Source organism: Xiphias gladius, chromosome 5, assembly GCF_016859285.1.
Source record: "Xiphias gladius isolate SHS-SW01 ecotype Sanya breed wild chromosome 5, ASM1685928v1, whole genome shotgun sequence".
In the NCBI taxonomy this organism is placed as follows: Eukaryota; Metazoa; Chordata; class Actinopteri; order Istiophoriformes; family Xiphiidae; genus Xiphias; species Xiphias gladius.
The window spans coordinates 21,418,514-21,443,163 of NC_053404.1; the positions used below are offsets into that span (position 1 = coordinate 21,418,514).

The 24,650-nt window shown below is 43.9% G+C and overlaps 1 protein-coding gene across 1 annotated transcript in view; it reads left to right on the plus strand.

Moving 5' to 3' along the window:
• Positions 1 to 24,650, plus strand: part of tnikb (TRAF2 and NCK interacting kinase b) — a 58,820-nt gene that overhangs the window by 4,794 nt on the left and 29,376 nt on the right. Inside the window, 13 exon segments of the mRNA XM_040126442.1 lie at positions 11,728 to 11,784; positions 11,973 to 12,098; positions 12,758 to 12,868; positions 13,510 to 13,600; positions 13,730 to 13,860; positions 14,883 to 14,937; positions 15,320 to 15,398; positions 16,443 to 16,618; positions 16,717 to 16,783; positions 17,858 to 18,056; positions 19,549 to 19,704; positions 21,529 to 21,615; positions 23,568 to 23,771. Coding sequence (XP_039982376.1) covers positions 11,728 to 11,784; positions 11,973 to 12,098; positions 12,758 to 12,868; positions 13,510 to 13,600; positions 13,730 to 13,860; positions 14,883 to 14,937; positions 15,320 to 15,398; positions 16,443 to 16,618; positions 16,717 to 16,783; positions 17,858 to 18,056; positions 19,549 to 19,704; positions 21,529 to 21,615; positions 23,568 to 23,771 — 1,539 coding nt within the window.

A 24,650-nucleotide genomic window follows, 5' to 3' on the forward strand; every position in this document is an offset into this window, starting at 1 on the left:
AGCTTCCTTTTATCAACGATTTACCCAAAAATTCCCCTCCATCTTAGAATGAAACACCTAGGGAGTCAGGAACTCGTCATTGAGACGGTTTTGTAATTTTGTGATTTATTTTTTTCCCCATTTAAACCAGCTGACATTCAGCTTAAAAATGAGAAGCTGCTACCTATGTTTTCCACTGCTCTTTGCTAGTAAAAAAGAGTCGGGAAAAAGTCTGATAAGAGATTTGTTACTGTGATGGTTTAATGGCTCCGCGTGTTTTGCCGACCCGGCAAATCAGAGCTCATCCCGCAGTGTAGAAATACTCTGTTACAAAGTCAAAGTCATGCATTCAAAATTTGACTTGAGTAAAAGTAATGTAAAAGCATCAAAATATACTTAAAGTACCAAAAGTAAAAATATTCACCATGGAGAATGGTCCCGTCTCAGAAAACAAACAAAAAAATTGATAGGATGTTAATTATTGATGCATTAATGTGTATTCACTTTAATGTTGCAGCTGGTAAATGTGAGTCAAATTTGAATCACTTTACATGCTGCCAGGCAGCTTAATCGATAATAATACGTCATAATATATCTTGCGTTAATAATCTGAATCTGCAAAGTAAGTACCAACTAAAGCTGTCAGATAATGTGGTGGCGTAAAAAGCACAATGTTTGCCTCTGACATGTAGCGGAGTAGAAGTAGATAGTAGGGGAAGATGGAAGTACTCCGTTAAAGTACAAGTACCCCAAATCTGTGCTTAAGTAGAGTGCTTGTGTAGGTGCACTTTACTTTCCACCACTGCCACTTTCGTTACCGTGTACGCGGTGGGGGTCTCGTCCCGCGTCGATTCGCGTGCTGCGCTTTGTCAAAAGTACAAAGTCGCCCCGCTGACCTTTGTCAGTGCGGCCGAGGGCAGAAGGGTCCTGGTTGTGCAGTGATTAAAGATGGAGGACAAAATTAATGGGGGGGGGGGGGGGGTGTTTCTGAATGTAACAACACAACACCTAATCAAAAACGCATTGCCACATAACAACTAAAATAAAAATAAAAAGAACTGATTAGAAAAGTGCAGGGAAAAACTATTAAACTATGGATTCAGCTAGGTGACGTAATTATAGAGCGACAGAGTCAGTGGAGGGAGGAAAGCCTTGTTTATCCCCGTGAGGGCGACTGTTTGCGGCGGCTCGCCACCCGGATCAACAAATACACTCACACGGCAGACAGGAAACAAAGAGAGAGCCTGTTGTTCACGAAGCTCAAAACATTCAAAGGCCGTAAACGGAAAAAAAACAAAACAAAAACAAAAAAACGTGGATGACGCCTCGCTGCGCCCCGCCCCTTTGTTGTTAGCCGCTGCTAACGCCCGTCAAACCGTGGGAGCTAGCGTGGCGCCCACACCGCCGCCACCGGAGAGATCATGTCCGAAATTGTGGAAAAACGGAAGGAGGCAGCGAGAACGGTCTGCGGGGCGCGTCTGACGGCTATAGCCAGGATGTCAGACCGACTCAGCGGCAGAAAAGGCGCTGAGAAGTTCAAGCTAGAGGCTAAATCCTACGCATCACAGTGTAAAAGTGAACCAGCACATCACCGGTCAACCGGGACAGAAGGCGGTGAAATTAAGGAGCAGCAGTGTTCCCGTAAAGCAGGGTAGGTCTTTATTCACTGTTAAAAAATGTGGTCACATTCAGTATACCCTCACTAGCTAACGTAGCATAGAAATGCTAGTTGACGACTGACGTGCTGTGCTCCGCGAACGTTAGCTCCACGGGGTTTCTGCGTCCACCGGATCGGGCTCACTGTGACCGGTGTCGCTGTTACACGTGCCCCGGCGCAGAAGCGTTTATCCAGGTCTGAATCCAGAACAAAACAAAAAAAACAGCCTGAAAAATGAGGAAAACCCTAAACGAGCGCACGAGAGTCCACGGAGAGTCCGTCGGACCCGGGTCGCAGCCGGATGATGCTGCGCTACGATTGGCCAGTCTGCGGTCGAGGGGCGGGACATAGCGAAGGGTCATTTGGTTAAAAAAACAAACAAACTATAATATATATAAACTATAAATAGCTGTAACACAATTGTCACTTAACAACCATTTAAAAAGGACACAGTCTAAAAGACATACAAGATAATTATGTTATGCAGTGGACAAACGACTTATTTTGTCATTTAATTAAAGGACTTTCTTGACAAAACTAAGAACTAATTACCTAAAACGTGTACACTGGAGACAATGCGTTTCTGAAAAAGTCATCTCTATAGGCTCTAAAACTTGCATATGGTTAGAATCAAATATTAAGCATATTTTTTTACGCTACAATATGAGCACGGCTTCACCTGCTTAAGACCTGGCATTCAAAGTGAAGAATTAATCTTGATTTAAAGGAGAAATTAAGGACATTTCAGGGATAAGTTAATGAGTTTAGTGTGGGCTCCGTGCGTCTGCTGCCAGTGAGATTTTTGGACATTGTTTTCTGAGATCCGTTGACTCACTGGGGGAGTCACCGCATCCTCGTCTCCTCCTGATCCCAACATGAGCTCGCAGAATCAACAACATCTAATTTTTGGCCAAAAGCTGAAGTTACTACCGACCTTCTCCTTTGTCAGGCAGCGGAAGACGCCCACGCAGACTGTAACAACTCAGCAGAGAGGCTGCGTGTGTTACCGTGTTTGCGTTCTCTCATTTTGAGAGCAGTTAACACACGCAGAGCCGCAACACACTTACTGTGTCTGCTGGAGGTTCGGCGTTGATCCGCTGTTCCTACAGGGCGACGCCTCCTTTGCCAAGACGATTGATAGAACAAAATTAAGACAAGCTGTGGTCGGTCACTGAGCACGGTGGGTAATTAAGATAAAGGTAAATTAAGATCTTGGACTAAAAGAATCATAAAACTGCAAGAAAGAGACACTCCCTGATATTGGTACATTATCCAAATCATACGTTCAATTCATGCAGCAACTTCATTCTAAAATAAAGTAATGGGAACGACATTAAAGTGCCAAGTCTCAGCTTTAATTTGAGCAGTTTTACATCAATGTAGGAAGAACTGTGTGGGAGATGAAGCCCCTTTAAACACTTGGTGCCCAAAGTCTAGGGGTTCAAAAGTAATTGGACACTTGGCTGCTAAATGTTTCTGTGGCAGCTGTGTGTTGTTTCGATGCTAATTCATGCACAAAAAAAAAGCTCACAGTTGACTGAGAGTTGAGAGTTTCGATTGAGGTGGAGCTGCCTGTCGATAGTGAAGAGGCGATAATGAGGCTTAAAATTCTATCAGAGAATTATCACATTTGGTTGGTTTGCCATTAGAAAGTGGATGATGTGAAAATGATTTGCATGGTGAAGAAAAACCCCTTTATGTCTGCACCGTGAGTCAAGAACACCCCCCAGGATGTAGGCGGACATGTCTCCGTGTCAGTGATCAAGAGAAGACTTAGTGAACATAACCGCAGAGGATGCACCACAAGATCCAGACCCATGGCAAACCTCAAAAACAGGAAGGCGAGGCTGCAGATCTCACACAAACACACAAAAAGAAAACCAGCAGAGGTCTGCAACAAAGTTCTGTGGACTGATGAAACATAAATCAAAGGAACACTTCATGACCCAAAGCCGCCACCTCATCTGTCAAACATGGCGGCGGTTCTGTTCTCAGGCATGAATGGCTGCCAGTGGAACCGGCACACTGGCATTTATTGATGATTTCGCTGCCGTTGGAAATATCAGCGTGAACGCAGAGGTTTACAGGAGCATCCTTTGCTCAGATTGAGTCAAATGCATCAAAACTCACCGGACGACGTTTCATCATTCAGCAGGACGACGATCCCAAACATACGGTCAAAGCAACCACGGAGCTTTTGGGTGTGAAGAGGTGGAAGTATCCTCGACTGGCCGAGTCAGTCCCCCCGGTCTCAGTCCGACTGAGCGGCGGCCCACTTGGTGGAGACCGGACTAGAGGCAGAGAGACCCCACAACAAGCAAGAGCTGGAGGAGGCTGCAGTGAAGCTCTGGGAGATCATCAAAGAGTCTGCTGGTGTCTGTGGGTCAGAGACTTCAGACAGCAATGGAGTTTCCACCAAAAATGAAATAGGATGAATTTGTTTGACTTTGAATTTGTATCTGTCCAATTACTTTTGAGCCCCTAGACTTTGGGCACTAAGTGTTTAAAGGGGCTTCATCTCCCACACAGTTCTTTCTACATTGATGTAAAACTGCTCAAATTAAAGCTGAGACTTGGCACTTAATTCATTTAGCATCCATCATTTTATTTCAAATTAAATGTGCTGAAGCCCAAAGCCAGAGAAAACTGTGTAGCTGTCCAAAGACTTATGGTCTGGACAATAAACCATAAGACCACGGGAAAAGGGACACGAGATTCTTCATGACTCCTCTCACCCCACTAATCATCGTATTATATTCCCCCCCTCCATTTAGAAGACTGAAAAATTTTAGGACCAGGACGGCCAGGTTCTGCAACAGCTCTTAATCAGAGGCCATTTGTGACCTGAAAATCACTACCGTGCTGCTTTCGATCTAAGGGTATACATCATGGTTGGTTTGTTAATTTCTAGATCTGTATAACCTCAGTAAATTCTCTTACCTGTCACATACTTTGTTTCACATTTTTTAACCAACTTTACCTGCTGAGAGAAAAAACCCACTGCTCTGCAGGCGTTACCATACGCCTGGAGAAAACAGGACCCAGCCTAATCCTCCTCTTTCGAAACGCTGTCTCCAGACAAAACACAGTCGCACCAGGACGACTGACAGGAATGTAATGCAAACACAAACCGTGGAAACGTGGAGAACTTTTCTCGTCAACACGCTATATAGGAAATAAAACAGAGGAGCCGCTATAGGAGCATTTTGAACTCTGCCAAATGAAAAACCATAATAATTATGAATATAAATAATCGGGATCCATCCATAAAGAATCCACGACCCTAAGATGATACCTATTGTGTAATTAATACTGTCCTAGAGAAACGTAAGATTTGAAAAACAGGCGGAAACCTGTGTAAATATTCAAGATTTCCTAGATTCTTGCATGTCAACTGACCTACTGTGCATTCAAGTAGAGGACTCTCAAGGCTGAAATCAGGATGAACTAGAGTTGATGAACACGAAGCGTCTCCATTTTCCCTCTTACTGCTGCCAAATTTAGGAAACCTCATAAGAAACTGCAATTACACGTCGGCTGATTTCTAGGAACCATGTTACCCGATATTTTCAAGCACAAGTAGAAGGACAAGCAGAGAGTTTTCCAGAATGGAAATGCTCGTCTTAAGCTCCAGCGCTGGAGTGGAAATACTCGGTTACTTCCCAGCATTGTGACATTTCTTGACCCAGAGCAGAATACTTTTCATTCACCCTCCCTGCCAACGTTCTCCGGCAGCTTTGCGGATCGTTTCTCTGCCCTCGGGGGCCACTCACGCCTCCCAGCTCCCAGTTTTAGTGATATTTCACAGTTACAGATAGTGAGCCAGCACTAAAAGAGAAATACCTGAATGATGGTGTAAGACTAGTTTGTTCTTAGGGAGCATTAAAGCGTGAAAAATGCACTTAAAGTTTACATTTTACCGCGGGCGTTTAGCTGCTGCTGTTATCCACGGAGACATTCAGCAAGTTAGGATTTGATGTCTCGCTAATCAGCCCATTCGCAACAGACACGTGACCTTTTGATCACGCTCGTTTCAGTCTACCTCATATTTCAGGTGCGCCAAAGCTCGCACGCAAGGTTTAACCGGCGAGGAGGCAACGTTAACCTGCTGAGAGGTTTTTCCGGATTTGATTAGCCAGTGAATCAGCGTTCACAGAGTGGAGTTAATTCAGGCTGTCGTATCGATCGAAACGCGGAGAGGCTCCAGCAACCTGCAAGCGGTGGCTCTCTCTCTGACTATCTCTCTAATTTGTCTCACTGTAAATCTCCTGTACTCGTGTCAGTGTTAATACGGTTAAGTGAGACTTCAGACTGCCTGAAAGGGAGAAAATACATTTTTGTCACATGTGATTTTTTTTGACTTGTGACACTGATAATGATTTAAATGAACAGTTTCGTGCTTCTTGCGAAAAGGTGAACACAATCACTCTGTCGTTTGTCGAAACTCTGCTATAAATTGATTTCGTCGCTCGAGGCATTTAGGTGAGACCACGCAGAAGCAGGTATCAGGTTTAGGAGCCCTCCATCAGTGTCTCCTGCCTCGTTCATGTCTCATTTTCGTCACACTCCTGGCAGCCGAAGGGGCTTTTATTCTGACTCAGCTGTAAACACGACGTAAACGGAAGTGTTTGATTTAGCTCAGAATGCAAATTCACTGCTCCATAAACAAAACCAAAAAAAACAAACAAAAACAAAGATCTGACTCTGGTGTGTTTCTACCAGAGCTGCCTCTCTGATCTTCTGATGTTACAGCTTTTTGCCTTCTAGGGGTTCAGTGATTTTTCCATAAGTTTAAAATGGTGACTTCCCAGGAATTTAACATTATTTTCCTAGAAACACTGACCTCTGTCACCGTAAAGGAGCTTAGATTTCAAACGCAGAACTGCAGAAAACACGTCATAACATGACCATTATCTTGCTTTTCAGGCGTTACTGTTGTTTTCGACTGTGTGTTAATATCTCCAGTAGAACAGTTCCTCCTAAAAGCAAATCATGTTTGAGGGGGGAAAAAACAAAATGCCACCCATACAGAGTTGCAGGAAAGAGGATATTATATGGGTATATGGAAGCACCTGACCATCTTTACAGTGCTGCTTCGGGTTCTTAGCACGGGCAGAAGTAGTGAAGGAAAAGTTTGGTGTTTTGAGACATGGGAAGTCTGCTGTTGTAGCTGTAACACCAGGCCTTCTTGTGCACTCAACGCTCCGCCTGTCGAACACCACTCTGCTCGCAGATTTGGGGATGGAGGCACCGTATGTAGGCGGGGTTCGAACGTTTTTCTCTTAAGTTCTTTTTTTGTCATTTTCCAAAGAACTATTTCTGCCACTTTCTGTGCAACACCACGAAAACCTTCCAGGAGAGGCCGTCTGACAGTGTTCACCGATATCCCCGTTTTTCCTCTTTGACAGGAGGAAATTCACCCCACCGCTGAGTGTGGCCGTTCAGAACAAACTTCGACCTCTTCTGCCTTCAGACGTGGTCTGATAACACTTCATAGAAACCGGTTCATTTCAAGCGCGCACAGGTGTTTTGTTTTTTTCCTAAAAATCATTTCATCAGGAAGCTAATCTGTAAACTGACATGTTAGCATGAAAAGTAACTGGAAGAAACTGCTGCTGCTGAAAATTTGATTCAGTTATATTACTGTAATAACAGCGTTTTCAGTGTACGACAGTCTGATGGCAGTGAAAATCAGTTTTGGAGAAGGCATCCTTGTTAAATGTGGACACACAGGCACACATATGCTGAAAATCCTGGGCTCCTTGCTGATATTTGACCTGAAAAAGGGAGCAAATTTTGGCAAAAAATTCCTGGGAATACTAGGATCTCAATTCCTTGTGTTTACTGCAGAAATCCAGTTTAAAAACGTAGCCCAGGTTATGATATTTTAATTTTATGACTTACGTGCAGATGACTATGCAACTAAAAAGCTTTTCCATCTAAGACTCAGCATGTAGAAGTTTCCAATGCACCAGCTGCTGGCCTTAAAATGATAACAGGCTCTTTATAAACAGGAGCAACAGGAAGTATAATGTTTATCTGAAACTATTGTGTTTATATTTTTACTAGACCTTTTATTTTCATGTCATAATTATACGCTGAAAAAACTGTCGCTGTTTGCCCGAATTTGGTGTCTCCAGTGGACTTATGATATAACGACACAGGGATGGAAGCTCAGCTCGTATTTTCTCGGTCTGTTTCTGTCTCAGTCTCAATGTGTCGGGGCTTGTGTTCAGGTTAGGAATGTGAGTCTTGTCTGAGCATGGGGGCCCGAGGTGTGTTTTTACGCCTGAGGCCGCTTCAAAAAGATAGTCTGCCCTTTTTCTATCTCCAGTCATCCTCCTCCTCACCTGCCACCTCGCTCTGTTCTCGCTCCATCGCTATCTTTATCTCTCCCCCCCTGCGATTTTGTGTGTGTGTGTGTGTGTGTGTGTGTGTGTGTGTGTGTAAGGATTCAGCTGCTGTTTCAATACAGCTTCCTCATGCCATCTCATCTCTGCCATAATCTCTCACACACACAATCACACACACTGGTTGGTCTGTGTCCCCTTTTGGGAGACGGTTTGTGGCCGGCCGTCAGTGTCGGAGGTAGAGAGATAGCAAAACAGAGAGCCTCTCTGAGACGGTATCTCTTCCTCTCATCTCCACTGTTTCATCTGCCGCGCTTTTTATTGCTTCATCGAGGTTGAACCGCAGCCATTCGTCCTCCCTCACACTTCACACGCTTAACCCGAGGTCAGAGAGGCGGGTTTACCGAGTTTTCCGGATCATAACTTTGCTGAGTAAATCCCAGAATCCCCCACAAATCACCAACATGGACATGTGCAAAAAGACCCGGTCCTGACGTTTTATTCAAGAAAGTCGTTAAACAAGCGCTGGAAACAGCTCAAACAAGGTCCGGAAACAGAAAATATCTGTAACCTTTTCAGCTCTGTTTCAGCTCTGTGCCCCCGGACGTAACGATCACCAGCTTGACAGGGGCCACGGCTAGTCCAAACCGGGCTGTGACAAAAACTAGGAGGGCCGAGCGAGCCTTTTGGGGGGGATTCTTATCCAGCTGGCGCCATGGCTGTACAGGCTGAAATGTCGATCGGTCATCTCCCGGTGACTGACTTTTTCTTTAGCGCCAGCACGAGGTTAACGTTTTTGGTTTTATTGAAACATCTTGACATCTACGGAATAGATTGCCCTGAAAGTTGATACTGACTTTCATGGTCCCCAGAGGATGAATCGTAAAGTCTTTGGTCCCCTGACCTTTCATCTGGCACCATCATCAACTCAAAATGAATTTGGTTAATGAGCCTGTACCTGCAAAACTGTTAGCTGTACTTGCTGCTAATAAGCAAACTAACTAAAGTAACATGCTATAACATGTTAAACATTATTCCCTCTAAATATCAGCATGTTAGCGTTTTTAGTTTGGTTATTAAAAGAGTGTGTATGTGAACATCAAGGATAAGGAAAAAACTGCAACAACGTTAAGGAAAAGCGCCGCCTTGCTGGTTAAATGTTATAAACAACAGATTAACTGTTGTTTAACTTCGTTTTTAAGCATGAAAAGTTCAAATTCTAATATCAAGTGCTGCAGCGGATGCTCAAAGTAAACCTCAGGAACAGCTATCATTTCCTCATAAAGGCAGATTAAAGAACTGCTCAGCGAGAGATTGAATTAGGTTACAGAAGCTGGTGAAGAGCAGCTAGTGCAGAGGCGATAGAAATGAGAAAATTCATCCACGTGTTATCTGCCTCTCTGTCTCTATACCGTCACAATCGCCGTGGTAAATGCAGAGTGAAAGGGAGACGCCTGGCAAGAGTGTTGAGCGAGCACCAATTAAGCTTTAGATCGTAAGTAATAGCGAGTCTCGCTGTGCGTCCTTGTTTTTCGCCTCAAACTACCCTCGGCCCGATCCTCTCTCCTGCCTGCCTCTTAAAAGTGCTGCTGCTGCAACATGACTGACTGAGAAACAGAGGGAGGGAGTGACATTAAACGGGACAAAAAAAAAAAAAAGGCGAAAGACGCAGAGAGAGAGAGAGAGAGAGAGACGGACAGACAGGGAGACGTGAAGAAGGAGACTTTCCGTACTCTGAGGTGGTTTCGGCCTCTCAGATACATTCAGTGTCTGATGCAACACTGAGTAACCAAGACACTGTGCGTCTCTGTGTGCGAGTGTGTGTGTGTGTATGAATCTGAGCAACTCACATGTGCAAGTGACCCAGTGTGTGAAATATCATGTCCTCCTAACACACACACACACACACACACACACACACACACACACACACTCAGATGCACTCACTGCCATCACTTTGGCTCTTCCAACCCCCCATTCATTGCCCTCACTAAACAACCTGCCAGGCCTGTTGCTAGGTTACCATGAGGAAATGGTGTGTGTGTGTGTGTGTGTGTGTGAGAGAGAGTGTGATGTGGGGGGGGGGAGTTCCACTTTCTCACTTTACCAGCTGTGAGACTGATTTCAGAGTTTGGAGGAGAAGAGGTTAGACTCGGTAACAGTTCGGCTCAGCTTCCACAGGTACGGTTTCAATCGCTGTAATGGAACTGCCTTCCAACCTGGGGGTTGAGACCCCTCCAATGGCCCGCAAGAAAAAAAATCTGAGGGCGTTGTGTGCAGGGAAGGAAATGAGAAAATGTCTTTGTTGTTGCTGCTGAAATACAGGTCTGTGTCATCTATTCAGGCTTCTAAAAATTAATCAGAATAAAGAATCTGCGAAAGGAAAAATCACGATTTCCCTCGCAACCTTGACAAAGGTTTGCATCTAGGCATTGCTTCATTTTAACAGGTCATAAGGCCTCTCTCCGTTTCCGGGACGGTTAGCCTCCCTGCTGGCCAAGGCTGTGCTGAACGTGGTGTTTTCAGGTGACCTCGCTGGAGAGAAGACGTTTCAAATGCCCTAGGAAGTGGGTTGTAAAGCTGCAGCCTGACAATCAGATTTTGTTTTCACCTAATTAGTCAGTTTTACTTCATGTTTGGGGATTTTGGACACTGACGTCCTTTTACACGGAAACAGAAGCTGTGACTGAACAAACTGAATAAAGAATAGAGAATACTTTAATTCTACATTTTTTTTTGGGACCACCTTAAGCAAAATCTTTATTTTAAACTTTTATGATGAATTTTTTAGTAAATAAGGGAAAAATTCAGTTTTTCAGCAGTCAAAGCAGAGCAGTAACGGACTCAAGTATCTAATGTTGTTGCTGGAACACGTCGCCACAGAAAAGCAGCCCAGGGAAGGTGGCACGGTGGTTTGAACAAAAAATCCGGAGATAGAAATTTGCAATTCTTCTCCCTTTGTCCAAGAGCTTCTTGTGTGATCTCCGCACGTCAACTAAAAAACACAGAAACAGTTGTGAGTCTTGAGATTGCTCGAACACACCAGTCGGTCAACACTGATAGGGAAACAAAAAGATCTAATTACCTAATGTTTGTGTCTAATTACCTCATTTACTAGAAGTACGCAGCCATCAGCAGTAATCATGTCGCGGTTTTAATTTTCTTATTTGCTTTCTTTTTAGCCTGCTTTGTGAACATTTTCAATACATCCAGTTCTCGGGGTGTAAATTCCAGTTTGCGAGGCAACTGGAACCCGTTTATGATTGACTGCCACCTGCGAGCACCGATAAAACCGCCCTCACACCCAAAACAGCCGCTAAAGCGACGAATGCTGTTGCATAAAACCACGTGATAACGCAGCTGCGCACACACTTACACACCTGAATCTCCAGAGACATAAACACATACAGATCAGATCATTTTACTCCCCGTCAGGGATTAACGAATACAGATGATTAAACATTGTCTTTACACATCTGTCCTTGTCAACTTCAACTTCAGCGACCAGTGGAAAAAATGAAGCTTTTATTTCACGACACCGGAATGATTCTCTGGGGAGGAAATCAACATTTCTTTATTTAGTATCTCAGGAAATTAATGGAGGCGTTTTTAAAAGGGTGTTTTTGTTACACACACACACAGACGCACGCAGGTGAAATGATTGAAGTGTAGTCAAAACTTTTCATTTTAGATCCTAATCAGTATCTTCCTCATTTTAACCTGCCTCCGTGTGGCATTCAGGGTCGCCATGTCAAAACAGGCCAGCTCGCTGCCATCAAGGTCATGGACGTCACAGGAGTAAGTAACACACACACACACACACACACACACACACACACACACACACACACACACACACACACACACACACACACAGCCTTAGTAAATCTCTACATACCCCCCACACACCTTGGGATTGAGCGTAAATTGCATTTCAGTGAGCACAGAATTTGCATTTTATAGCATTGTGTGTGTGTGTGTGTCAGGATGAGGAGGAGGAGATTAAAGCAGAGATCAACATGTTAAAGAAGTACAGCCACCACAGGAACATCGCAACCTACTACGGAGCCTTCATCAAGAAAAACCCCCCTGGAATGGACGACCAGCTGTGGGTACGTCCATCACGGAGCGCTCAGATTTATTTACACTGGGGTCAGCTGGTTCTCTTTTGCCTCCCGTAGGTCAAAGCACCGGATTGCATTCATCTATAAAGCCGCTCTTGGGTTGCAACCGCTGTGGTCTGCGCTCATATTTATTAACACTTGGGATCTTTAATATTTCTAAATACGGGATGTTAGCATGTTTGGGGTTCATGTGATGTTGACTTTTGGAGAAGGGCAGGGAGCGGCCATTGAAATAAACACTAGAGACCAGAATCAACTGATATTATAATAAACTGACTGTACATAAAACCTGCTAAACCGAAAAGTGGATTTAGTGTTAAGTTATGTTATTTACGTTCAATTCATACCCACGTTTAAAAAAAAAAAAAAGGATCCTGTAGTCTGTTCTTTGATTTTTAAATTAAAATAAGTAAAAATTCTTCTTCAATTAGCCATTTTTTGATTTTGAACATAGTAAATAGACGGTACACAGATTGTGTTTCCAACTATTAAGCAACCAGAGGACAAAATCTGCCGGTGGAAATTCCTTTGAAACAGATTAGATCCATAGATTAGAATAAGTAGAGTCTATTAAGAGACTGTAATTTAATTCATGTAAAAACTCGTGTGCAGTAACAGTATTTGTGCGTGTGTGTGTGTGTCTTTAGCTGGTGATGGAGTTCTGCGGGGCCGGCTCGGTGACAGACCTGATCAAAAACACCAAAGGGAACTCTCTGAAGGAGGAGTGGATCGCCTACGTCTGCAGAGAGATCCTCAGGGTGAGAACCAAGCCTGAAATAAACAAAACAAAACAAAAAACCCACCAACACCGGTTCCACCGTGTTTGTTGATTAAAAAGAAAAAAGATGGGAAAACTTTACAACTGTAGTCATTAAGAAAACCCCAGATGGCTCCCTGAGGAACACCCTAATTTAATTTAATTAGGTTTCAGGTAGTTCTGCATAGGTATATTATTTCTGTTAGAGCCTGTACTGGTTCTTATCAGAAACCCCCCAACGATCCTGAGCCTTTAGAGTTAACGATGATCATTCTTACTGTTGCGTCTTAATAATACGTTTATATGAAGATTTCGAGGAATAACTGATAAATAAGTACGAACAGTAACAAATAGTAGAGCTCATAGATTTCCAATCTTATGCTGTTTTGGGTAATTAAATACAGTTGAAGGAATTCCATGATGGTCATTGTTGAAGGAATTATATACAGTATTTTTTACTGTATTTTTTTCAACCTTAATTTTAGCTTCTGTATTTATCTCACCATACAATATCGTATCGTGATTAGTCACGTAGACCAGGATATGTTCTCCTGATGAAAGGAGGACAGCAAACCTTTCTTTCCCGGCATCGCATGTATAAAAAAGCTGGCGTTGGGATATTTTTCTCCTCTTTCTCTCCAGGGTCTGACCCATCTCCACCAGCACAAGGTCATCCACAGGGATATCAAAGGCCAGAACGTGCTGCTGACAGAGAACGCAGAGGTTAAACTGGGTGAGACACGCACGGACACACGCGCAACGGCGGTTATAAATGACATATTTTACCGCAAAGAAAAGAGCGTAGTTGGACGCATTAATTAAAACGATAACAATAATGATTCTGTGTGTTGTGTGCGTGCAGTTGACTTCGGTGTGAGCGCTCAGCTGGATCGTACGGTGGGACGGAGGAACACATTTATCGGGACGCCGTATTGGATGGCCCCGGAGGTCATCGCCTGTGATGAGAACCCCGACGCCACATACGACTTCAAGGTAGACCTGGTTTGTGTGTGTGTGTGAATCACTGATCAGGCACTGATTCCCAGTGGATTCGGTTCTATGCGTGACCCTTTACATCTCGCTGAGGCATCAGAGTTCATTTCATTATCAAAAACACAAACTAACGCAGGTTTATTCTGCCCCTTTGGATCATTTGTGTTCCCCTTCAGTCACTTGCACTCTGCCCTGGATGCTCTGCCGTCCTTTCTTCCCCTTATGTGATGCTGCGGCTCAGCAGTGAATTTCTCTTGCAGCCACTTCTCATTTTACACACCCTGCATAGAAATCAAAACATTCGCACTGATTTAATCAGAGCAAACTGATGTCAAAGAGTGTCTGTCAACAGTGTAAACAATACGGGGAAAAAAAATACAGTTTTTGCTGGTTTTCCTCTGTAGAGCTCCCAAAGTTCAGTTTTTCTCATCAGTCGCGGAGTCAAAATGCTTGACGCTTGAACTGACCTTTAAAAATAAATCTCTGCAGGGGTTCAGTGATCATATCTGTTGTTTTTGCGGAGACATTTAATCTCCAATCGCGGTGACCCCCCTGCGAAGTCCCCCCACAGAAACGAAAACGCGGAATCTGCAGCGGTCAGGGCGACTCCTGCAGACATCGAAGGATGTGCAGTAACGGGGACAGGACGAATCCCTGCGGAGGACGAGCGTTGCTCTGTTTAAGACACCATTAACTCCGACCCTCTGGGGCTTTACGTGTCAAGAAACCCTCAGCTCATCTTACAGTATTAACATCAACTTTAAATAGCAAACTGGTGGCTAAAACACGCAATTGTATTAAAAACAGAAACAGATGGATAACATTGACTGAAATGTTAGCAGGAAGTCAGAAATCTACAGTAGCAGGGACAGATGGGTGATTTTGGTGTGTCTGTATTTTTATCGCTTAGCAAGTACACTGACCAATGGACCATCCGCCAGAAAACCGTGACGTGTTAGTCAAGTCGGTAACAGGTTTTCGAGGATGTGAAAGTTTACAGTTTTCTGTGTCTCTTTCTGCAGAGCGATCTGTGGTCGCTTGGTATCACAGCTATAGAGATGGCGGAGGGAGCACCACGTAAGTGTGAAGCAGCGGACTGTTTGGACTGTAATCAGCCGACACACAGTACAGTTTATCTTGAAGATAAAAATCTCTAAACCTGTGTCCTTCCTCTTCTACTCTGCCCTACCTTTCTCTTCCTTTTCCCTTCCTCTTGTGTCCCATCATCCCTTTGTTGCCTTTTGTTACCTTTCCTTTTCTTTCTTTTTCTCTCCTTCCCTTTCCTCTTGTCTCATTCCCTCTCCTTTGTTTCCTCTTGTCTTGTCTCCTTTTCTTTCCGGCTCTTTTTTTCTTTTCTCGTCCTTTCTCCTCTGCTGTCCTTTTTATTTTATTTCCTTCATTTCCTTTCCTTTTTTTCTTCCCCTCCCCTTCCCCCTTCCCTCTGGTCTCGCCTCCTCAGCTCTGTGCGACATGCATCCGATGCGAGCGCTCTTCCTCATCCCCAGAAATCCTGCCCCCAGACTCAAGTCTAAGAAGTGGTGAGTCACGTTTGCACTCAAACGCACACGTACAGTCAAACAGCCACAGATTCAGGGAGGAAACGATATTCCCCCTCCCTCTGCACCTGCACAGTTCTGCTGTTTCTGTGGTTAGTTTCCAGGTTCAGCGTCACATTACGCCTCCTCTGGCCCTTTGTGATTGTGGTGTGTTCATTTGTGCTGTGCTACACTGATCATTTTTCAGAGAGAGAGAGAGAAAAAAACGATGTTCAAAAGCAACATTAATGGAAGAAAACATCGACCATAATTCCCCTTTATTTTATAGGTTTTGCTTATTTTACACTGCTTTTCAGCCTGGTGTTGAATTACTCTTTAAAATCATTAAAATCAAGTCAGTCAGGTACAGTGGTGGAAAGTAACTAAGTACATTTACTCAAGTTCTTCACTTATGTGCAGTTTTGAGGTACTTTAGTTGAGTGTTCTCATTTTTGCTACTTAAAACTTCTGCTCTACTCCATTTTAGAGGCAAATACGCTACTTTTTACTTCACTACACATGTCTGTCTGTTACAGGCGCTTTGATTTTACGTACCAAACATATGATCAACTTATAGAATATGAGGCATGATTACAGATTAAAGCTCCTGCGCAGCCACCCGGGTGTTTTCAGTTACGTGGCTGATTAGGTTTGAGTCTCACATTTACGTCAGGTCACCAGTGAGAATGTTAAAGTTGTGACTTGTCCTGCTACGAGACGGGAGAACAGAAAAGCCCCCGAAGTCTTGAAAAATTATTTTATTTTGTTTTACAAGAGAATAAGTTGTATAGGATTAAAAGAATCCTGGGGGCTCCATAAAATGATACTCTGGAAGCCGCCATTCTGCATAATGAGATGAGTACTTTTATCTGGGATACTTAACATTTTGCCGGTGATACTTGTGTATTTTTACTCAAGTAGAATTTTGAATGAAGGGCTTTTACTTTTAAAAGCTATTACAACGTGGTATTGCGACGTTTGCTGAATTAAAGGGACTGAGTACTTCTTCCGCCGCTGGTCTTGTATCTAACTCGTGATTTTTTCCAGGTCGAAGAAGTTCCAGTCTTTCATCGAGAGCTGTCTGGTGAAGAGTCACAGCCAGCGGCCGAGCACCGAGCAGCTCCTCAAACACCCGTTCATCAGGGACCTCCCCAACGAGCGGCAGGTCCGCATCCAGCTGAAGGACCACATCGACCGCACCAAGAAGAGGAGGGGGGAGAGGGGTGAGGATGCACGGAGGGCCAGCCGTTTCAAAACACGCAGGCGTTTGGAGAGGAGGGTGTGAACGTTAACCTGGAGTCTGTGTGCTTGTTTCCTCCAGATGAGACGGAGTACGAGTACAGTGGGAGTGAGGAAGAGGATGAAGAAAGGGACATCGGAGAGCCCAGGTACAACTACCACTACTGATAGTACAGCTACTAATACTACTGCTGCTGCTGCTGCTACTACTGCAACTACTACTGCAACTACTACTACTACTGATACTGCTGCTACTACTGCTACTGCTACTGCTACTAAACAACTACTACTAATACTACTACTGCTACTACTGCTACTACTACTGCTACTGTACTACTACTGCTACTGTTACTACTGCTACTGCAACTACTACTGCTACTGCTACTGCTACTGCTACTACTACTGCTACTACTACTACTACTGCTACTGCTACTGCTACTACTGCTACTACTGCTACTACTACTACTACTACTGCTACTACTACTACTACTACTACTACTGCTACTACTACTACTACTACTACTACTACTACTACTACTACTGCTACTACTACTACTGCTACTACTGCTACTGTTACTACTACTGCTACTACTGCTACTGTTACTACTTCTACTGCTACTGCTACTGCTATTGCTATTACTACTACTACTACTGATAGTACTGTTACTACTGCTGCTACTGCTACTACTGATACTACTGCTACTACTGATACTACTGTTACTGCTACTACTATTAATTACTACAAGCAACACTAGCACTTCTACTGCTAGTACTGTCCTTGCTGCTTCTACAACTACTACATTTGCTGCTGTAGATCTTCTCACTGCCACTACTTCCACTGCTACAGATGCTACTAGGTTACTACCAGTACTGTTACGTTCACTTTTACTGCCACTTTGAATTTGCTGAACCTCAATTTAAATTCTAAGTTTTATTTTTGTTTGCTTATTTCAAGCGATACAGCACAGAATAAATAAATAATAACTTCACATTAATAACATGAATGGAAGGAACTTGAGATGGCTACTGCTACCGTGATAATTTTAACTTCAATAATCTCAATTAGAAAATTCAAAATTAGAAAAACACTAAATTAAACATTGATCTACTTTAATAAATAAAGCTGAATTAGTACAATTTAATATATTGTTTAAAGGGAATACAGGCAGACAAGAGGGGGTTTAATTCTGCCTCTAACTCTCCTCTGATTGGTTCCTCCCCAGCTCCATCATCAACATTCCTGGGGAGTCCACTCTGAGGCGGGACTTCCTGCGTCTCCAGTTGGCCAATAAGGAGCGGTCGGAGCTGATCCGGCGTCAGCAGCTGGAGCAGCAGCAGAACGAGGAACACAAGCGCCAGCTACTGGCCGAGAGGCAGAAGCGTATCGAGGAGCAGAAAGAGCAGAGGCGACGGCTGGAGGAGGTAGCTTTTAGTCTGCGGTTTATCCGTCTGCTACGTCAGCCGAGACACCAACTACTTGTTTTTAATACATTTAAGCACGGGGAGGGGTTATTCACTCAGTTAACATACTGAGGTGAGCATGGCAGGAGTGTTTTCCCACTTGGCATTTGCCTGGTAAAAAGGTGTTTACCTTGATGACGTGGCACTGATTTGAAATTTACCCAAACGGTAGCGAGGTGCGGCAGCTCTTTATCCAGTAGGCTCCCCCCTGTGATGTTAAGAACCGATCCGCCGAAAACCTCCAAACACGTCCGTATCGTGACGCAGACCCTGTAGTCAACCCCTGTGTCTAAGGCCGCATCGCCTCTAGCGGCTCCACAATTAAAAAGTCACCCAGTGGTGGAAAAGCAGCAGCTCTGGAAGCACAGCAAAGGCCGGTGGATCAGAACGCAGCGTCAGACGAGGTAAACCGCAGTGCTTCTTTAACAGGAAAGCAACACAGACCTCTACACTACACGATAACGGATGTCACGTTGCTGACACAGCTTGGTTGAGCGAAGACAATCAAGGTTTGTCCCCTCAGAGGTGAAAATCCCTCGGGGGCCAGTTTCATAAAAAAAATGGTCGGCATTTTTTTCATCATTGTGAAATGGTGCCAGTGTCCTGTCTCTAAAATTATCGTCACTCACATATTGCGGATTAATTTGCAAGTCCCGCTGGGCTCTGGCATAATGTACCCCCTGCATAGGTTACTGGTTTGCTGCCTCTTTCAGTTGGTGCAATGTGTCAAACTTAATGCCTGAGAGAAAATGATCTCATGCTGCAAATTTGGCGAAACGGGCCACTGATCATGGGATCACGATACACTCGCCCTTTACCAATGCATATGTGTAAACAAGGGGCTGGAAAGCACCAGTTGCTGTTCACATAACAGCCTGTGTACTTTCTGTGAACCTGGAGGATTAAAGCAAAACCACTAGGCAACACTTCAGGGCCGCGTAGACAAGCTCCTGTAGATTCTCACCTAAACTTCCTGCCGCTGTTGTTGTTCACACTCCGCCGTCAACCTCGGTTCAACTTCTGATGTTCTGCCTTCGCAGCTCGTGGGCAGACACGTAGTGTCAAGATCAGAGGACGGTCACAGTCAACACCCGCTCTAAAGAGGGTTTTACCTGGTGTAGACTTCTGCAGAGACCTGCAAAGGTCTATAAAGCAAATGAGGGAGAGGAAGAGTTCACCTGAGCCTATGAAGCGCATTGACAGAACACAAGAGAAATGATTCTGTGTGCCTGTGTCAGCCCCCTGGTTGTTCTAAGATGTGACAAACATCTCCTCTTTTGATTATAAAGGGACTTGTCTTCCATGCAAAACCCCAACACACCTGTGATGCTAGCACCTCTGCTCATCCGGATGCCGGGGAAACACACCTGATGTGAACAAACAAACACACACACACACACACACACAGAGAGAGAGAGAGCTGAAGTGTGTGTCAAATCTTTTCCACCTACAGCAACAGCGTCGCGAGCGAGAGCTGAGGAAGCAGCAGGAGCGAGAGCAGAGGAGGAGGTACGAAGAGATGGAGCAGCTCCGTCGAGAGGAGGAGAGGAGGCACGCAGAGAGAGAGCAGGTGAGAAAACACCTGACTGAAAGACGGGACGCCACAGGTGTCATCCGGAGGGGCGCGGCCCGGTATAACCTCTGGAGTTTGTTATTTCCTCTGTCTCTCCTTGAATGATCCAGAATATGGTGTTCTGTCCGTTTGATATTACTCAGTTTACCATCAAACATCAAATGCCACATAAATCTGAGGTTTGCGAGATGATTGACAGGATGGGAAGCACAAAAACAATTCTGCAACAGAACAATTTAGTTTTATTCTCTTCAGGTCCCTAAAAGTATCCAAATAAACCGAATGACGGAGAAAATCCTCTTTGATTGAACTGCTCATTTTATGGCTTCATTTTCAGATTAGCCTTTTTCTTTTCTTTTTTTTGCTCGTCAGCACTTCTAACAAAGAGTTTGCTTTTGCTTTTCAGATGGTTTAACTTTTTAAGGTTTAAAGAGGTTGAACTATCAGAGGATGAGAAAAAAAAACAACATAATTTTCTGCTTCAACTTCGAGGTTGTGAACGGCTGCCTTAGAATATGACTTACAGGTGTTACATGTAATATTTTGAGTACGAATCAATCAAATAATTAACAGTTAAATACTAATTAACTACTTCCCGCACCTTAGCATGACTATTATTAACATATCACAACACAAGCTGGTATTTCTCCAAATTCAGACTACATTTCCCATAAACCCTGCTGCAAGGTTTCTTTTTTTTTGTTTGTTTGTTTGTTTGTTTTCAACCCAAAATGTCCGTTGATCATTTTATCTTATTTTGTGCTCAGCTCTGCTTCTGGTCAGTTTACAGACGCAGCAGGTAAAAATCATTTACAAAATTAAAGGGGCATTCCACTAATACTGCATGTCCGAGTCAAGTCAGGGTTGGTATTACTCAGCCTGTGAGAACAGTCGTGCAGTGTCATCTCTGGCCCCGGGGGGGGGTTGATCTATGCTTAAACACCTCACATTTAACACAGAAAGTCTGCGTTACGAACTGGGGCGTAGAGTTTGAAAGTTTGTCAGATCAAAGAAGCTGCCTAGCTGCATGATGGGAAGTGTAGGACCTAACGTTTCTGGAGCTTGAGCCAAACACAAAGGGGTAAAAAGCCAGAATATCTCAGCCTCTGCTGCGTCCATTTTGACCATTATTTTAAAAATGATGTCTCGTGCGAGCGCCTTAACTTCAGAGAAGCGCAACACTAAATTGTTGCCGTGCTCTCGGATTAAAGAGTTTATTGAACAGCTTATTCTGATCAGTTTTACGCGAAGGTGAAACTTTTACTCACAGCACCGACTTTTTACCAAACTTCCACAGATAATCCCTCTGCTTCTGCTTGGCCGTTTTTTGTTTTAAGTACGGTCAAACTTTGAAGTGCAGTTGGATGCAATGTTGTCGTAAGCATGGAGAGAGAAATGGAAGGAGTCTCACGTGTCAAATATCACAGAACAGGGTAGACAGGAGGCTTTCATTGGTTAACTTTTAGTTTAGTTAGTTATAGTTAACTTTTAAAGCAGTCAACGCTTCCTTAAAATTCTACCTTTCAGATATAAATTTCTTCCTCTTGCAGAGCTGATTTCATGCTGATCTTTAACATCTTTCCTCCACTAATAAGCATGATTTTCCTGTTCCACTAATTACAGCCCCCTGCTGTTTCTCTTTTTATCTCTCCTGGCCTAGTTCCGACTAAATCCTAAATGCTCTCACACCTCTTCAATAAATCTGCTTTTGTCTGTCCTCTTCTTTCATTCTCTCCTCTCCTCTCCTATTTCCTGCATTGGTGATGTCACTGGTTGCCTGGGCTCCGGTTTGCTTCTCGCCCGCCCCGGCGGTTTTTGATTGGACGCGTCTCATTCTGGCCCCGGGCGCCGATTGGTCAGGAGTATATCCGTAGACAGCTGGAGGAGGAGCAGAGGCAGCTGGAGATCCTGCAGCAGCAGCTCCTGCAGGAGCAGGCCTTACTGCTGGTAACGACACACACGGACACACTGGATGAATGGCACAGGGCCCGGCTCTTCAAATGTGGCTTAACTAATCCAGGCTAACACAACCCTGTGAATTCTCACCCAGATGATTTGAGTCTTTGGATGCAAGTGTGTTTATATAGCACACGTCATACACAGGGGCAAGTCCGAGAGCTTTACATAATGCGTTGAAAGCAGTTTTAGGATTGAATCGTTAATCCTGGGTGAAGTTATCTTGAATGGCATAAATGGAATAAAGACCAAACGAGTTATCAGCAATCATACGATTGGCTGAATGCTGCGCATGCGATTGCTGTTATATGAGGCAGGTGCGCTGGGCGCCCTCCCAGCTTGCACAACAGATAAATGGAAATACGTCTTGTTTTTACGTGTGTTCCTTCATTGTTACGGGTGTTGTTTTTTGTTCCACGTTGTGCTCCGCAGCGTTTCCAAGTGTTTCGATCACCGGTAAACATTAGATATCACCAGCGAATGTGGTCAGACTACCATTGATGTCGACTGTCCTTTTGCTCACAGTATCTCAAACTACATTCGGAACAGAACAGGATCCAGGTTCTCGGGGCAACTTCCCTGAATTTGTCGCGTTAAACAAAAAACATTTGCCATCACAACAGCTCAAAGGCTGGTGACCATGGAAACCGGACTTGGCGAGCACCCATTTCATGTCAGACTGTTTGTTGTTTAGTTGAAGAAATCGTGACCCGGCGAAGGCGGCCAATACTCGGTCGATGCCGAGCCGAGACGGAGTCTGGCGCTGCAGACTTTCACGCGCGGCCCAGATAAATGCCAGACTTCCGCACCGACAGGAAGGTGTGAGAAACACGTGTGGACGGTTTCACACCGAGTCTCTGGGCTGATCAGTCGACGGCATTTTTCAAATTCTGTTCCAAAACGAAAACAGCTGGATATAAACAAATTCTGGCTCAAAACAATATGGATAAATATTAAAGTGATATATGGGTTTAGAGATACTGTATATATGTTAAGACCATGCTGTATGTTTTTATTCGCTACTGGATTCGATATGAGTTTTCTCCAATAATATAATGAAACTTCCAGTCAAACCCCAGACTGGTAAACCTGCACTGACAATTTTTTATTTTTTTCTCCTTATGTTTCCATTAGTAATTGGTTTATTTCTGTTATGGCTGTATCGATTAATTTTTCATGGAAAGGCAGTAATGCATGAGTCAGTGAATCAGTGCAGTCTTGAAAAAGCATTTCATCGGTCTGGTTGTTTTTTAGTGTCTGATGATGGTCTAAATCTATGAGGTAAAGACTGAATGCTCTTTCAAAGAAGAACTCTTCATCCACAAACAGGCCCATAATAACTGTTACGTCGGCAATAATACATGAGGTGGAGCCTTGATAAGCATAAATAATGGACAGGGTGGAGGCAAAGAGCCGCAATACAGCTGTTATCTTTTCCTTAGAGGGATATACTTTATGAAACCTGACGTTTTGTTGCTGTTTGAAACTTAAAGGCCACTATTTGAAACATAAGCCTGATTCTGTCTAAACAGTAGATGTTAATATTTAGAAGAAATATAATGCCAGCACATTAATGGCAAAGGACAGTATTTAAAGCTGGATTAGCAAATGGGCAAAGCAGACATGCAGTGCACTAAATGCCATGCAAAGTTCGCTCTGTGCACTGTACTCGGCGCCTTGTAGAGGTGACAAATTGTAAACAAAACGCACGCACAGAGCCGAAAGTGGGAGTTTAAACAGGGGCCCAACAGTACATCTTTGATCATCATAAATAATAACAATAATAATGATAATAAAGCAACATCAGTGAGGGAGATTCTCGTCATTCGATGTCATTGTGAGACAAGATTGTTTGTGCATTGAATATATAGTCCTTATTTCCACCATTTTACTTTTGCTTTTTTAACGTCTCCTTTCCCCTCTGCTTTTTGTTTGTTGTGCAGGAGTACAAGAGGAAGCAGATCGAGGAGCAGCGGCAGGCCGAGCGGCTGCAGAGGCAGCTGCAGCAGGAGCGAGCGTACCTGGTGTCGCTGCAGCAGCAGCAGCAGCAGCAGGAGCCGCCGCGACCGCCGCAGGACAAGAAGCAGCTGTACCACTACAAGGACCAGGCGCCCAGCAGCAACGACAAGCCCGCCTGGGCCAAAGAGGTAGCCTGCACGGCCTGAGACACACGCACGCTAAGGGGGAAATCAAAAACAATTGGTCTTTCACTTCAGAATCTTTCCCTTTTTTCTTTTTTTTTACACTTAACTGCACAAAAAATGGGTCAAGTCATAAACAAGTGAAAAGACACCAAGTTGGAGGAGAGATCGAAGCTTGGAATTTCATTATTAGAATTGTTAAACACAGGTGTTCGGCCACAATGACAAATGACTGGGTCCATTGTAAAGTGGTCGTCTTCCATTCATAAGAGGACAAACACACCCTGATTGACTGAGTTAGAGGCCGATGCGAGGCCGGCGAGGCTCTCAGGACGTTAACAGCGTGTAATGCTTCGTTTGTTTGTGTTGTCTTTGTAGAGTTTTCTATCCTCCAGGTGTCGTCTGAACTGTACCTGCAGAAGAGTCTTGAAATGAGTGTTTTCGGATTTGTTTTTTTAATTTATTTTTTTCCTCAGGTGCAACAACCGGACAATATTTTATGTGCTGGGAAATTCTTTTTCTCATGTTTTTTTATGTGCTACTTTTGTCAGACGAAGAGTTTCATTCCAAAAGTGACGCTTACCTTTTGAAAACCAAGAGAAAAGGAGAAAGGCATTTGAGTGGACCGAATTTTGGTGAGGCCTGTGCGGTAATAAACCACCCAACTGCGCAAAACCCAATAGTTTTGTTTTTTTCAGACTGGATAAAAATCATCTCACAGACCAGAAAGATGAATCCCACAATTCAAAATGAAAAGTATTAACTAATGAAGCTCCTCTGGCTCTTGTGAGCCGACCCAAAGCATTTTGGACTGAAACTCTTTTATGTGTAGTTTGCTTTTAAATGTGCATAAATGTAGAGAGTTCCCATCGGTATTAACAGGTC